This window comes from Nesoenas mayeri (genome assembly GCF_963082525.1).
Source record: "Nesoenas mayeri genome assembly, chromosome: 1".
NCBI lineage: Eukaryota > Metazoa > Chordata > Aves > Columbiformes > Columbidae > Nesoenas > Nesoenas mayeri.
Window position 1 is genome coordinate 113,125,467 of NC_137541.1, and position 14,602 is coordinate 113,140,068.

The 14,602-nt window shown below is 34.4% G+C and overlaps 1 protein-coding gene across 5 annotated transcripts in view; it reads right to left on the reverse strand.

Moving 5' to 3' along the window:
- Positions 1-14,602, reverse strand: part of DMD (dystrophin) — a gene marked incomplete at both ends in the record, with an annotated part of 1,256,016 nt that overhangs the window by 802,867 nt on the left and 438,547 nt on the right. For 4 of the 5 annotated variants that reach the window (XM_080362521.1, XM_080362520.1, XM_080362522.1 and 1 more), the window contains 2 exons: positions 3,474-3,596; positions 4,553-4,731. In XM_080362521.1, the coding sequence (XP_080218647.1) occupies positions 3,474-3,596; positions 4,553-4,731 (302 nt within the window). The remainder of the gene's footprint in view (positions 1-3,473; positions 3,597-4,552; positions 4,732-14,602) is intronic. The other variant, XM_080362523.1, reaches the window with a different exon arrangement.

A 14,602-nucleotide genomic window follows, 5' to 3' on the forward strand; every position in this document is an offset into this window, starting at 1 on the left:
ACAGGCTTGCCAAAACCTTATTTACACAAGTACCAGTCTCAAAACATACACAGGTTTTGTTCATTCTAATTTTCCTTGATGCTTACATTTTCAGCATTTTTTTTCCAATATAAAAAGTTTCTTTTCTAGGTACTTCAGTGTTTTACTTCTTTCTTTTTTTTTTTTTTTTTTTAATCTTGAATCCTTTTAAGGTAGTATATTTTATGTCCTGTGAAGTTCAGGTAGTAGGTAGCAAATAAAAATGAAGGCAGTGAGATAGGAGTTTTGCCTAGGATCAATATTAGAAACCACTCTAATAAAACATTTTTGGAAAAAATACACAGGAAACCTATCATTCTTCTTGGTCAGCTATTCAATGAGATGAAGCAATATAACAAAAACAAAAGCTGTCAGAAATATAAACCACAAGCAAAATAGTATTTTTAAACTGGGATTTTGAAATATCTCAGAAAATTAACTTTTTGACAAGTGAAGCCAAACAGATCATCTAATTACAGAGAATGAATACAAGACAAAATACAGAGCTGCACAGTCAGGCAAGCTTTCCGTAATTGCTAAGCAGTAACTGCCATCTGAAACATGCCAACGTAAATATATTCTCTTGGGCTTTTCTTAATATAAATACAGGGAATTCAAGGATTTAGGTTTGAGGAGTGAATTCCTATCCTAAGATCCGCATGAGTTTATCAACACTTTCTAAAGAATAAAAGATAGAGGAGGAAAGCTTTTCCTGAGCATTAGTACAAGAACTGCATTTAAAAAGGTTTAACAGCTACAGCCAGAAGTGGTCAAGCATAGACCAAATAAAAAGAAGGCATCGAGCCAACTGTTTGCCAGAATGATGATTTTCTTTGAATCTCAGATGTGCCATGGTTAAGCAAAGCAAGACTTGTCCGGCTTTGCAATTAAAATACTAGGCCTTACAAGTATACTAACAGAACAAGAATTCAGAAAGTAAGGGTGAATTTAAAGACACACAGGTTGTGAAGATGTTAGGAAGTGTGGAGATGGGAAAAATGAAGTGAAATGTACACATAAGAATAGACAAGGAGAGAAGATAGAAGGGAAAGGACATTGACAGATGATCCTATAAGAGGAAATGTTATGCCTTCTTGCCAATACAGAGCTCATAGAATCATAGCTCGTTTAATTTTTGCAATTTACAACAACTGATATATACAGTAAAAGTACAGCATGGTGGAATTTCCAGGATAACATTCAAAATCTTTGGTAAAAGGTCTTGTTTCCAGGACTACAAAACCTATTGGACTGCAGTTCCAAATGCAGAATTTGAAAAACATCACCCAATTAAACACTATGGCATTTAAGATCAATCTTAGCAGCTAGATCCTCTAGACGGAAGCAGGTGAAAGACTTTTTGTTGATAGCTGCCGTGTATCTTCTTTGGTTATATTGGGGAAAGTATAATATTCTTGTCTTTTAAGACGAAAGTTTGTAGAGATACAAAAAAAAAAAATGACTTACGTATTTCAAGAGCAGACCAACAGACTTAGTGAAAATCTCACTCCTTAGTCATAGCACCTAAGAAACCACTGAGACTGGCAGATCAGTAAAATAAATCTGAAATATTTCTTTGATAACTAGATGGAAATGAGAGACAGCTTCCTACATTTCACAAAATCCAAGGAAAAAAAGTTGACTTCATCTCAATTTCTTTAATGTAGTCACCTAGTGAAGTAGATTTTACTGAAAATCAGTTGCAATACCAATAATGGTATAAAAAAAATCATAATATGGCTGACAGAAAATAAGAAGGTTACTAAAAACTGAAAAAGAAATAACAATTATTTCATTTAATTAAAATAGATAGGATTATTAAGGTGTATCGGCTTCAGATATTCAGAGAAAAAGATTATCAGCCACTGTTTTACCAGGATTATATATTTGTTTTAATAGTTAGGTGATAACTGTTCTTCAAGAAATACATGGCTAGAGGTACCAAAAAAAAAAAAAAAATCATTACCACTGATTTAGAATTGCACATATTGAATCAGTATATTAGTGCTATTTGCAATCCAAGTTTATCTTAGTTATCAGGAGACTATATCTGGTGATAGTCACTCTGGATATTTAAGTGAGTGCTTTTCTTTCATTAATATTTGTTGTGGCTCTAGCACAACAGGGTCCAGTTCTAGCTAGGTCTTCAGATTCTGTCAAATCAGCAGGATTATAATATTGTAGTAGTAGTTATTGCATAAGTGTAAGAGACAAAGCTTCCAAATTCAGGAATATGAGATCTGAACACTGGAATGCATGGCAAGGACTGAATAATAGCATGGTATTTTCTTAGTAGAGTTTGATAACTACATTTTATAGAACTGACTTCAACTATATCAGCTTGCACATTATGCCTGATGGTGGGAATGTTGACAAAACCCACAATGGATCACAATAAAAGTAGCTCAAGAAAAAAAAAAAAAAAAAAGCTGTATCATAAGTCTGCATTGTTCTCAACTATCCAAGTAGAAAACATCAATTATACTAGTTTTAAACACCTTATTTAAAAGCTGTATTAATCATCACCGCAACAAATTTGATGTTAGCATAATGTAGCAGGGCTCATGCTTATGTGCACAGGATTTCTTTCCTAGAGTATTTCAAGGAAGCCATTACTCAGTAAAATACCTGTCATTTGAGGAGTAGAGTTGGCAACACGATGTTGAATTTAAGTGTAATTTTGCAATACGTTTTTAGAAGTTAGACAGAATTTAGTCTCTACAAGCAAACTCATACTGTAGTGCCAAATACACATAGATCTCTTTTCCCTAAAGTAATGAAAGGAAAGCATATTGCATTACACAATATGACCTTTGCCTTTCAAACTTGTCAAAAGTTATGAAAATCTGGCTAATGAAATGCTCATTATACGAATTGCCTGAAACAAGTTTAATGAAACTACTGCAGCTATTTAAAAGTCAAAAACTCCAAACACAAAATGCTAACCTTAATGTTGGCCTGGTGGTAAAGTGACTAGCTGTTACATTCTAATCAGGTCATATAAAGAATACCAAATTTAATGTTTCCTTTCTCTTCATTCCAACTACAGTAACCTTCTGAGAAATGACATCACTCTATTTTATTATTTTCTTTAATAGATTTGAGGGTTAGGAGAAGCAAGAGAAAACCAATGTTAAATACAGCGTATGTTTAGTTTGTTCTTCTAACACTCTTTTAAAGCAATATATGTACTATTTTCAAAAATAACATAAAGGAAGCAGTTTATAATTCTAAACCAACAGTGTTTGAATGTTGTTCATCCCTAACAATGAATGTAACACCTATTGACAGCCATGCTGAAATACACGGTAAAAAGTAACCACTCGAGAGATGCTAAGAAACACCTAGAAAAAGTAGTTTATCAAGATCACGTATAAGCAAAATGCACAAACTCTCTCACTCCAAGCACAAGCTTAATAAAAGAGTTTTTAAAACAAACAACAATATTAACAGACCTGTGGAGGAATCTGCCTCCTTTTTTGGTCGGGGGATGGGACATATACAGCTTGTGTATATGTGTAACTTTTGAACCGCGGTTTAGGAGAAGGTGAAGGTCTCTGTGGTACACTGACTGTGATCTACAAAGAAGAAATTAGAGGTGGAAAGAAAAGACGTATGGATACGTCAATGGATTATAGAAGTAAGGATTTTAAGAGTAAGTGAAGAAAAAAAATATGAAGGTCCGCACCAGTCATATTTTTCAAGGACAGTGTTGGTATTCAGCAGTCAAAATTGGGATGATATTAAGGAAAGCTCTCATTTAATCTGACATGCTTTCCAAAAGCAACAAACTCTCAGGACTCAATACCAGCAGAATACCAATGTAAATTGAAGGTTCTTTATAATTTACAAGCAAAGGCTCAAAAAACAAGTGATCTTGTAGTAAATTCTGAATAGACAGAGCCAATACTCATCTGCTTGGTAAAAAGGCTGAGCATCCCAAAAGCAAGATACAGATTAAATTCAAACAAGTACACTAGGCCTAAGATCTGCTTAACACTTCAGCAGAGACTATCTAATGATTTCACTCAAAAACATAACTGACACAGTAAGAATAAATTAATTCCAAGTATTACATGAGCTTTTTGAGAGACCAACTGTGATCTTAAAACACAAGTCAACATCGATAAAATTGCTAAAAAAATTAAAAATGTATGACTATGGAGAAATATCAACTGCTGTTCTCTAAAAAAGGTGAAAAAGTTTCTACATGTCTGTGTTTAAATGTAAAACCTTCCCTAGTGTCTTTTTTCTTCCTTGTGGTGCCCTTCGAAATCAAAAGACCCAGTGCTGTAAAAGAGAAGTGCAAAGCACTTATTTGCTGAACAGTCACTTTTAAAACAGGCCAGTGAAAGGTGAAAAGCAGTATAGAAGTACAGTTCATGCATGCAAGTACATATGACATGCCTATGGTGAAGTGGCCTGTGGGTTTTTTTGCATTGCAGTGGGCATCTAGCATCAAACTTATGGGGTAGGTATGGGGAAAAACCACTTTAGAGCAGCAAGAGGAATGCAGAAAAGTGAAACAACTCACTTCTTGTGAAAAATGCTGTTGATGTACTTGTATATGCTCTTCTCTAGTAACCCTTGAGTGTCGTGGCAACATCTCCACCTCCCTGATGGCTTCCATGGTAACTTGCTGGGGCAGAACTTGGAAGAGGGAAGTCACGTACATTAAGATGGACTTCTTATCTGGACAGGCAGTTGCAACGTCTGGAAGGCAAATGAATATGCATCATTTTGGTTTCCACATTAGACATGAGAAATGGGCAATCAACTTCACGGATAGTTTACAGACTAATGAGCAATCTATTGTCCATGTGAATTCTCTAGAGACTAATTAAAACCTAAAATCAGTTCCAAAATTACGGACTAAACTTGCATACCAATGAGAAGGAGTCAAAGTTTATAAAGGTAACTGTTATCTCACTCAACATGAACTTTCTGCCTATATTTCCTTAGTTAAAATGCACATAGTATAAAATTTGACACTGTGATCCTTATTAAGCAGGACTAGACATTGGAAAGAGTGTATTCTCACAAAAGAACTACTGAAGCCAACCTCTAATAAAGCTACATAACTTTTATGTTCTACTCAGTCTTACATTCTTCATGAAGTCCGTGGAACATGTAAGGAATGTGGTATTCAGACATATTAAAATACATAATAAATAACTCTTAAAAAACAAACAAACAAACAACCACAAACAAACCTGTGAAATCTTTGTGGACTTTAGCAGTAAGTACAAGAAACTTTGCATGAACACAAAGACAATTTCGGGTTTTGCACACAGCCACGACAGGTATCAACAGGAAATGTGATTTATCTGACTCAACATTTGAAATCAATAACAATTTGTAAAGAAGTAAGACACGTATCTCTTTGAAGTAGCTACTTTGTTATTTGGCATTGATGTTTACCTCCTACACTCAGTCTAGTGAATCAAGATGCAAAAAGACTTTTGTACAGAACTATATCATTAATTCCATAAGTATTTTAACATAAGCACTGGTAGAAAGCCAAGAGCTATGAATTTTTTATTGTCCTAGGTCAATCCCGGCATAGCTAAGATTTCAGTTTGGGGGAGTGGGGGCGGAATCCATTAATATACTCTGGCAAATTCAATAATGCTACAGGGTGATATTGCATTCTGTCTTCCTAAAATGCAGGATCCGTGAGGGAAGGCACCTTATGTTAAAAGCTTGGCACATATTTGGAAATCAATAAAAGACATCCTATCAATATTTTTACTTTGGCTTTCTGACCCATCTCCATATCTTTGTCTGACTGGGAAGAGTGGCTGACATGCCAGAAGAAGGCTGTGCTGCCATCCAGTGAGACCTGGACAGGCTGGAGAGTTGAGCAGGGAAAAATTTAATGAAATATAACAAGGGAAAGTGTAGAGTCCTGCATCTGGGCAAGAACAACCCCAGGTTCCAGTGTAAGTTGGGGAACGACCTATTAGAGAGCAGTGCAGAGGAAAGGGACCCTGGGGGTCCTGGTGGACAACAGGATGACCATGAGTCAGCACTGTGCCCTTGTGGCCAACAAGGCCAATAGCATCCTGGGGTGTATTAGAAGGGATGTGGTTACTACGTCCAGAGAGGTTCTCCTTCCCCTCTACTCTGCCCTAGTGAGACCCCATCTGGAATACTGTGTCCAGTTCTGGGCCCCTCAGTTCAAGAAGGACAGGGAAGTGCTGGAGAGAGTCCAGCACAGCGCAACAAAGATGATTAAGGGAGCGGAGCATCTCCCTTATGAAGAAAGGCTGAGGGAGCTGGGGCTTTTTAGTTTGGAGAAGACTGAGGGTCAACCTCATTAATGTTTATAAATATATAAAGGGGCAGTGTCACGAGGATGGAGCCAGGCTCTTCTCAGTGATAACCAATGATAAGACAAGGGGCAATGGGTACAAACTGGAACACAGGAGGTTCCGCTTAAATTTGAGAAGAAACTTCTTCTTATTGAGGGTAACAGAGCACTGGAACAGGCTGCCCAGAGGGGTTGTGGAGTCTCCTTCTCTGAAGACATTCAAAACATGCCTGGATGCATTCCTGTGTAACCTCATCTAAGTATTCTTGCTCTGGCAGGGGGATTGGCCTACATGATCTTTTGAGGTCCCTTCCAATCCCTCACATTCTGTGATTCTGTGATACATTATGAGAATGTTTTGTTCTACTTAGAACTACCTGGAAAAATAAACCATTCCCTCCAACATCCCCATCCCTATAAGGTTTATTGTACAGTACACAGAATATGGTCATTTAAAACAAACAAACAAACAAACAAACATTATGAGAATGTTTTGTTCTACTTAGAACTACCTGGAAAAATAAACCATTCCCTCCAACATCCCCATCCCTATAAGGTTTATTGTACAGTACACAGAATATGGTCATTTAAAACAAACAAACAAACAAACAATAAGTCACCACACACAAACAAACACACATGGCTTTTCCAAATCAAGTCACACTTCAGCCCTTGGTCTTTACAGGCTTCACCTCTGTGACAGAATTTAGTCCAGGGAGTATTTTGATATCACCATCTTCTTGTCTTCCCATTAATTTTTAACACTATTTTGTTCTACTCAGTGTCCACTAGTAACTGATGTTTATAAGAATATCCATGCCTTTATACAGGCAAGAGTACACACTGAAAGAATAGATATTAGTGCCAGCTGTGATTTTTTTCATTTGTTGTTTATAATTTTCCATTTCAAAATGTTCTGGTAATCAAATAGGCAAATACCTTATCATTTATCTACACAAATATCTCATACAATAAATAAAGCAAGTACCTTGCAAACAATATACATGCTAAAAATTGTTTGCCCATTCTATCTGACAAACTAAAAGTACATATGCAGCTGTCAGAATCTACCAACAAATAGAAAAAGATTTAATTATTTCATCACAACAAATAGCTAAGCATCCATTGTTGCAGAGTCTGGAATATCAGGCTATCTCTCAAAATTATTTTTTGCATTCTCTTGAATTATCAGAGCAGGAAGGACTTCTGTGAACCTGTTGTACATCTTTGCCTTAATATTTTTTATTTTTGATTCCTAGTCTAATGTGTCATCTTTACCACCTGTTTAGACTGATGGATATTTGAAGTCCTAGTAGTTAGGCACTGAAAAATTTAAATTTAAGCACTTGCTTGCAAGGAAGTTCTCTAATTCCTTGGAAACATGTCTGTTTTCATCTCTGGAGGCAAAATACCTGTCAAGCCAAGCTACAGCCTCTAAAATCTAAACTTCAGTTCTCAGAAAAATACACAACATATTTAACAAAATTAAGTCAACATATGCAGATCATTTAGAGACAATAGTCTCTCCAGGGCAAGTATCCATTCAAATTGGAAAAGTAAAGAGATATAAATCAAACCCCTTCTTCTAATACACAAGCTGAAAAAAACCTGCCTGATGCTAAAGAGACTACACAAGAGCTAGAATTCGACCATGAATTTTAATGTATGATAACATCCTGTTCATCTAGTGACACAGCTACTTGGTAACAAGTCCCAGAAGAGCAGGAAGAATCTGGATTCACCACGTAACTTTAACACCATGAAACAAACACCAATCCACCCCAGTTTAAGGGCAGCTGTCTTTAAAGGGTTATTACAGGTTTAATTCAGGAAGTAATTTGTCTGATAAAAGTTCACTACAGCTTGATTTTTATTAACAACTATTCTTCATTTTCTGATGAACATAACTACAAGTTTGATGGGTGACTAAAACCTGAAATGCTCTGAAACCAGTTCTTTTCTGTAGTGTCAAAGAAGTAAATAAATAAAAAGCCAAACTCTTCAAAAAGTGATCCAACAGATAGTTTTTATAAGCTTTGCAGTTCACAAGCAGTTTGTTCTTGCATCTGTATGTTCTGTCAATGAGTAATTCCCTGCTAACATTCCCAGTTTCGATGGAAAGAAGCATGAGTGCAAGTGAGGATGATATGAAACACCTAAATAAGTTCCATATTGAAAATAACTGTACAGGTCTACCCACAAAAACAAAATCCATCATTTTGTTATACAGTGTTATATTTATGTATACACAGCCACAGACAGAGTACAAATTACATGCATTCATGCAATTATTGTTCTCAATTTTCAAATACACATCTACTCATAATATAGCAATTCCTATTTATTAATATTTTGCTTTCTCAAAGCTTTGACCAAATAACAGTTCTGACACTATTTGTGCTGACTCCACTAACTCTTTGTATCAAACTAACAGCGAAGTAACTTTAAAAGAAGAAGCTTAAAAGCCTGCTGCATTTCCAGAAAGATATTATTGTACCTAAATTGCTGATATGGTTTCTTTACATTGAGAGACAAATTTTGAAACATACTTCACCTTCTTTACATTGCTGAGAAGCAAGATAAGACTTGAGTCCTATAAATACAAGAAATCCTTTGTCCTCAAAAGAAGTAGGTAGGATTTTCTGATAATCACCAAGTAGAAACCAGAGGAAATTATAACTTTTAAATCCTATACATCACCTAATACTGTTGGCTTCCATGGCAACAGTAATAATAAAAAATCCCAGTATTTGAATATTACTTGCTGCTGTCCCACATGAGATTTTAAAATGTACTAAAAAAAACCCATTGCCCTCCATTCCATAACACTGAAATTCTCAAATTTTATTTGAATTTTCAGAAATAATGCAGCTTTTTTCCTGATAAATCTGTTGTTTTTCCTTCTATCAAAGATAGTTTTCATTTTAAGGCTTATTAATTATACAAATACAATATCAAAATTTATTAAAATTTCTGAAAACAATCCAAATACATCTGTTTAGAAAGGATTTAAAAGGTGCACAGCAGGTAAGCTAACTGCTAACTGCTCACTCTCTCAGATTTACTGTCACTTGTAGTTTATCTCCTGATTGTGAAATCATGAAATAAAATGTATTTTGTTCTTATTTGAACACCAAGAAACAAGCAAGATTATCAGGCAAAGAATATAAACTGTTTTTCTTAAAAATATATAAAAAAGTTCCAACAGCTAGAATCTGGACTCAAAATGATATTGTTCTGCAATCTATGTTTAGACTAAGACTATAGTAATGGTAATGATAATAACTGGAACAAAAGAAGTATTAATGGTTTACCCTACTGACTCTCACTGCTGCCAGTGAGATCTCGAAGCAATAAAAACTGCAGTTTCTCAAAGGTCAGTCAGTAGCTGCAGTTTCTGCAATTATTGACCTTTTTGTTTGTTTTTAAACTTGTAATTATTTTCTGTCCTGTTTTTGTACTCTGTTAGCAGACTGTACATTAATTTCAAAATGAGGAAAATCTTCACAAGAAATCTCAAGGAATAGCGGTGGACTTGCAGACAGACAAAAATGGAATAATTTATTAAATACTGCATAACTGTAAATATTGAAATATAGAAATTTAAACTGACAATTCTTTAACAACGTTAAAGAGCAGACAACTACTGCCCTTTTTCTAAAATTAATTCCTTACTGTACTTTAAAACTGAGGGGAAGATATTTAATTAAACATAAATCTATGTGTCTACAGTCTCTTGGGATGAAGACAGTTAAAATCTAAATAGGAAGGCTGTATAATGCAATTCAGTCTATTCCATTCCCTGCTAATGGTGAATTGAAGTTCTCTTAGCAGAGAGAACCCCTTAGTAGAGAGAACCCCTTTAACCTGAACTTTTACACAAGTTAAAAAGAAAAAAAAAGGGAGAAAAACTGAATGGCTCTATTTATTGCCAGTGATATAAACAAGCAATTAAAACATTATTTGAAACAGTACTGAGCAAAATTCAAAATTTTTGGAATGCTGTATAGTAGGCCACATGAACAAGCATGGTGATTGCAGTCTGTATTTCTTGTACAATAAAAGTCACATTTTGCAAAATAAATGGTTAGCAATACACATAAAATACATATACACAACGGAAGTGAAAGTAGAAAACTGGAGGAAAGTCCAGCAGTGACCTACAGTCAGATAGTGGAACCGTTCTTTTTATTATTTTCTATAGATATGAAACTCCCAGAAGAAAATGAAATTATTTTTTCAATAGACTTTTCCTTAAGAAAGTAAATGTCTTAAACCTTCTAGTTAAGATGTACAGGATACCATTAAAATGCTGACCACAACCATCCTTTGTAAGCTTTGTTGAATGAGGTCACAACAGCAGCATGAAGAAAATATCCTCAGAAGTTTAACACACTTATGTTTGCCTTTTAGAATTACAAAGACAGGACAGGATTTGTGGAATTAAAGTGCTGAGGGATTCAAGTATCTAGTATTAAAAAATTCAGTGGCAGAGAATACCTTAAATCTGTTCGAATGTCTGTTCTGATGTACTGCATGAGTGTGAAGGAGTACTGGACTGATATGCAAACACTGTCCTGGTTGAGTGAACTTGACACTATCTCTGGTTTTGAAATCTGTCAAATCAGACTTAACATCTATTCTGAACAGTAGAGGTGATCCTTATTTTCCTTCACTTTTCTTACAATGTTAAACATTTATTCAATAACACCATGACCTTTGCACCCTAAGCGATATCTACCATAAGCATGTTCTTAGCAGCAAAAATAGCGATAGAAAGAAATGAAGTCAAAATTGCAATAGAATAAAATGCTGGTTTGAAAAAGCGGGGGTGCATATGTTAACATTTTTATTCCAGGTGTTGTATATTAATATTTTTGTCAATGCATAAGAGTTAGCATAACTCTCATCAATATGCTGAAATAACAAAGAAAAGGCAATATTTAATTTTCTTACACCACTGATATACACCAGGGAAAGCTGCATTCCAGTTATCCAAAGCCCTCAAATGGAAATGCACTGAGCAGCAGAGGCAGGGCAGCAGGGAGAGAAAAGAAAACTGAAATGCACCCTATCACCTAGCTGCTTCTGAGGAGTCCCAAAAATAAAGATCAAGTGAGTTATGCTGACTGATATCTAGATTCAGGAACAGTGTAGAAAAAATTGTAACATTAGCAGGTATCCAAACAGTAATTTTACTAACAATATTTGAGTTGTCAGCAAACAGGTCAATAATTCAGGAAGCAAATGGGCCTATTTTTCAAAATATTGTATGTCTTCCATTTAAGTTTTATAAATATTTAGCCTAGAAAAGTTTTCATCTGCATATTTCTCTTGTATCGATCCCTATTTATTGTTATGTTTCAGTCATGAGAGAAATTATGGTAATGATATTTAAAGACCAAAAAAGTATTTCTGCTATAAAATTGTCATAAAACTTTCTGCAGGTATTCTCCAAAAGCTAGACAGTATTGATTCTAGCTGAGTCCAGATTATCACTTACTGCAGTATCAGGAAGACTTTTTTCTACTGAGACTGGCTGTACACACACACGAAGTAAAAAAATTGTTGTACAAGTATTGTCTTAAGAATTTTAGCTCCAACCATGAGCTGTTTACCTGTAGCAAAGCTATACGTACAATTTATGCTTTAATGATTCTGTGGTTGTCAGAATTGTGAAATGATAATAAAATAACCAGAAGAGCTAAGTCAGAATTAGCAATTTCCAAAGCCAGCATAATTGGTGAGCAAAACCAGAACATCAATGCCAATTAATTAAAATGGCAAATGAAGTAGACAACTCAAAATGTATGAATTAACATTCAGCCTTGTTAATTACATCTATTATAAATTTTGAACAGACTGATTAAGAGAATTTATTTAGAATGGAAGATGTTTTGTAGTCAATAATTCTAAAAGGTAATTACGAAAAAAAAAAAAAGAGACTGAACTCCGGTAACTAAAGATTTTATAAGTTCTTATGAAAATAAATTTATTACTTTTATTTAATTGTAAAATCGATCATAAAAATATAATGTAAGATAAACAGAAAATGGCAATAGAAATGTAAACAGATAACTTTGAATAGACAATGCAGAGAGCACTATGCATACTGGATGGGTGATACAACACTTAACAGAAGAAGGTAATAGTTCTTTGAGTGCAATCAAAAGCCACTGGAAAACAGTATTCTTCTGAAGTATTAGGGATAAAATGAGACAGAAGCATTTCATCTTTTACTAGCAAGATCTCCCAAAACAAAACAATACATTACAGTTGGGATTAAATTGTGAATTTGATATCTCAAAGTTAAAAAGTCATTCAGAGTCAGTACTCAATTTCAACCTATTCTTCTAAAGTATTTTGGGAAGAAATTTTAGCAACATCTATTACATTCCTGAGGAGAAGATGTGATATATTTATTCAGTCAAATACTGAAGTTGAAAATTTCCAAACCTATATTTCTCATACAGAAACAAAGACCAGGGGATGCAAAGGGAAATATGAATGCTGTCAGGATAGAGGAAATTTCACTGTATCTAACAAACAGAAGCAGATCTGCAGTACAAGGATTCTGGTTATATAGTATATAGCTTCCTTTTATTCCCACCTGAAATGGGATATTTCTGACATAAGGACAAGGTAATGATCACCGGGGGCTAATCTCCTTCAAAACAGACATAAGATGGTGCATGTTACTGCATGTAGCTCATACTCTTCCCCTCTAAAACCTCATGGAAAACTGGTTTTCAATGAAATCTGAGACAAGCAAATCAACCACAAAATGCCCAAGATAAACTTATTTACAGGTAAATCAAAACTAACCTGTTCTTAGTTTTGCTCTTTGTTGTTGTTTTTGTTTTGTTTTAAAAAGTAGCAGAAAGTTTAAGCAATGTAGCTTAATTTCTATGCAGAAGAATATCTAACTTCTGGTGAACTTCACATGTCAAATTGCTTATAGATATCTTTAAAAATACAAAATGTATTATATAAAATAGTACCTTCAATGAAAATTCCTATTTTTCACTAATTTAGACCAGAGTATTTTTATAGATATGATGCATAATTTTTATACTCAATAGACCATACTTGCAGGGCATGCAAGTTTTATTAATTAAAACTGAATTAAAAAAAAAAAATAAAAAATCAGAGAATCTTTCAATATCATTACAGGAAAGTAGGGAACTTTATTAACTATTAGGTTTAGTTACATATGGAATATTAAAAAAAAAAAAAATCACTGTCAAGAATTAATCTGTGCATATTGATTTGACATGTCAGTTTTAAAACCAAAGAGGAGGTTTCCTTCTGACTTCTCTGGCTATACATCTCAGGTTTCCCGCTGGATGTGTTGCTCCTGCATTTAAATGAAGACCAGTTACCTAGTTAATATTGATTTCTATATTAATGACTTCCACACTCTATCAAAATGACAAATGAGGTCTTCAAAAAGTTAGCTGTGGCAGATGAAAAAAGGCTACCTCCACTTCAAAAGCATAGCTTTTAAAAATACAAATACATTTTGAAAGAGTTGAAACCCAAGTGATTTGATCTCATATACAGCCATAATTATTCCTACTTTAAAATACTAAAGAAATAGGTTAGAATAATTTCTTGTAAATGCAGTAGGGAAGGATTTCTAACTTTTGAAATATTATCTCACTAAGAATGCAGCAAATAGATTAATGTGCTGATCTTTCTTCTTTAGGCTGATCCTGAGTAAAACCAGTGTAAAATATGTCATGACAATAATTTTTAAAAATGCAAGTTTTAATCAAATGTTTACTCACTGTATATATTCTATCCTCCAGCAAGTTATTTGAACGTAACTGTTATGTAATTTAAGAAGAAGAAACATAAATGTAATTATCTGAGGGAAAAGAAATGGTAACACTTGACAGTCAGAGTGTCTCAAACCCACACTTTCAGGCATTTAATACTTTTTCAGTTGGAAAAGTCTTCTCATGTTTTGCATCAAAGTAAGCTTCCATTTGCATTTCTAGTGTGTTGTCATCAAGATAGTCTGGAAAAATACATTTTGTAAATGTAAATTTTATCACCAGCAGATCATGAATTAGGGCCATGCTGAGTCTATTAGACCACATACTAGGATGCCATTCTGCTTGGGGCACAGTAAGCTCTGCTCTCCTATCCTCCCTTCACTTCATGATCAAGTTGTTAAATACATTTGGGAGAAATACTAGTGAATATAACTCCTACAAACAGCTTCCGTGACTGTAACATGGAAATCTGTGTTGAGGAGAACTGTTA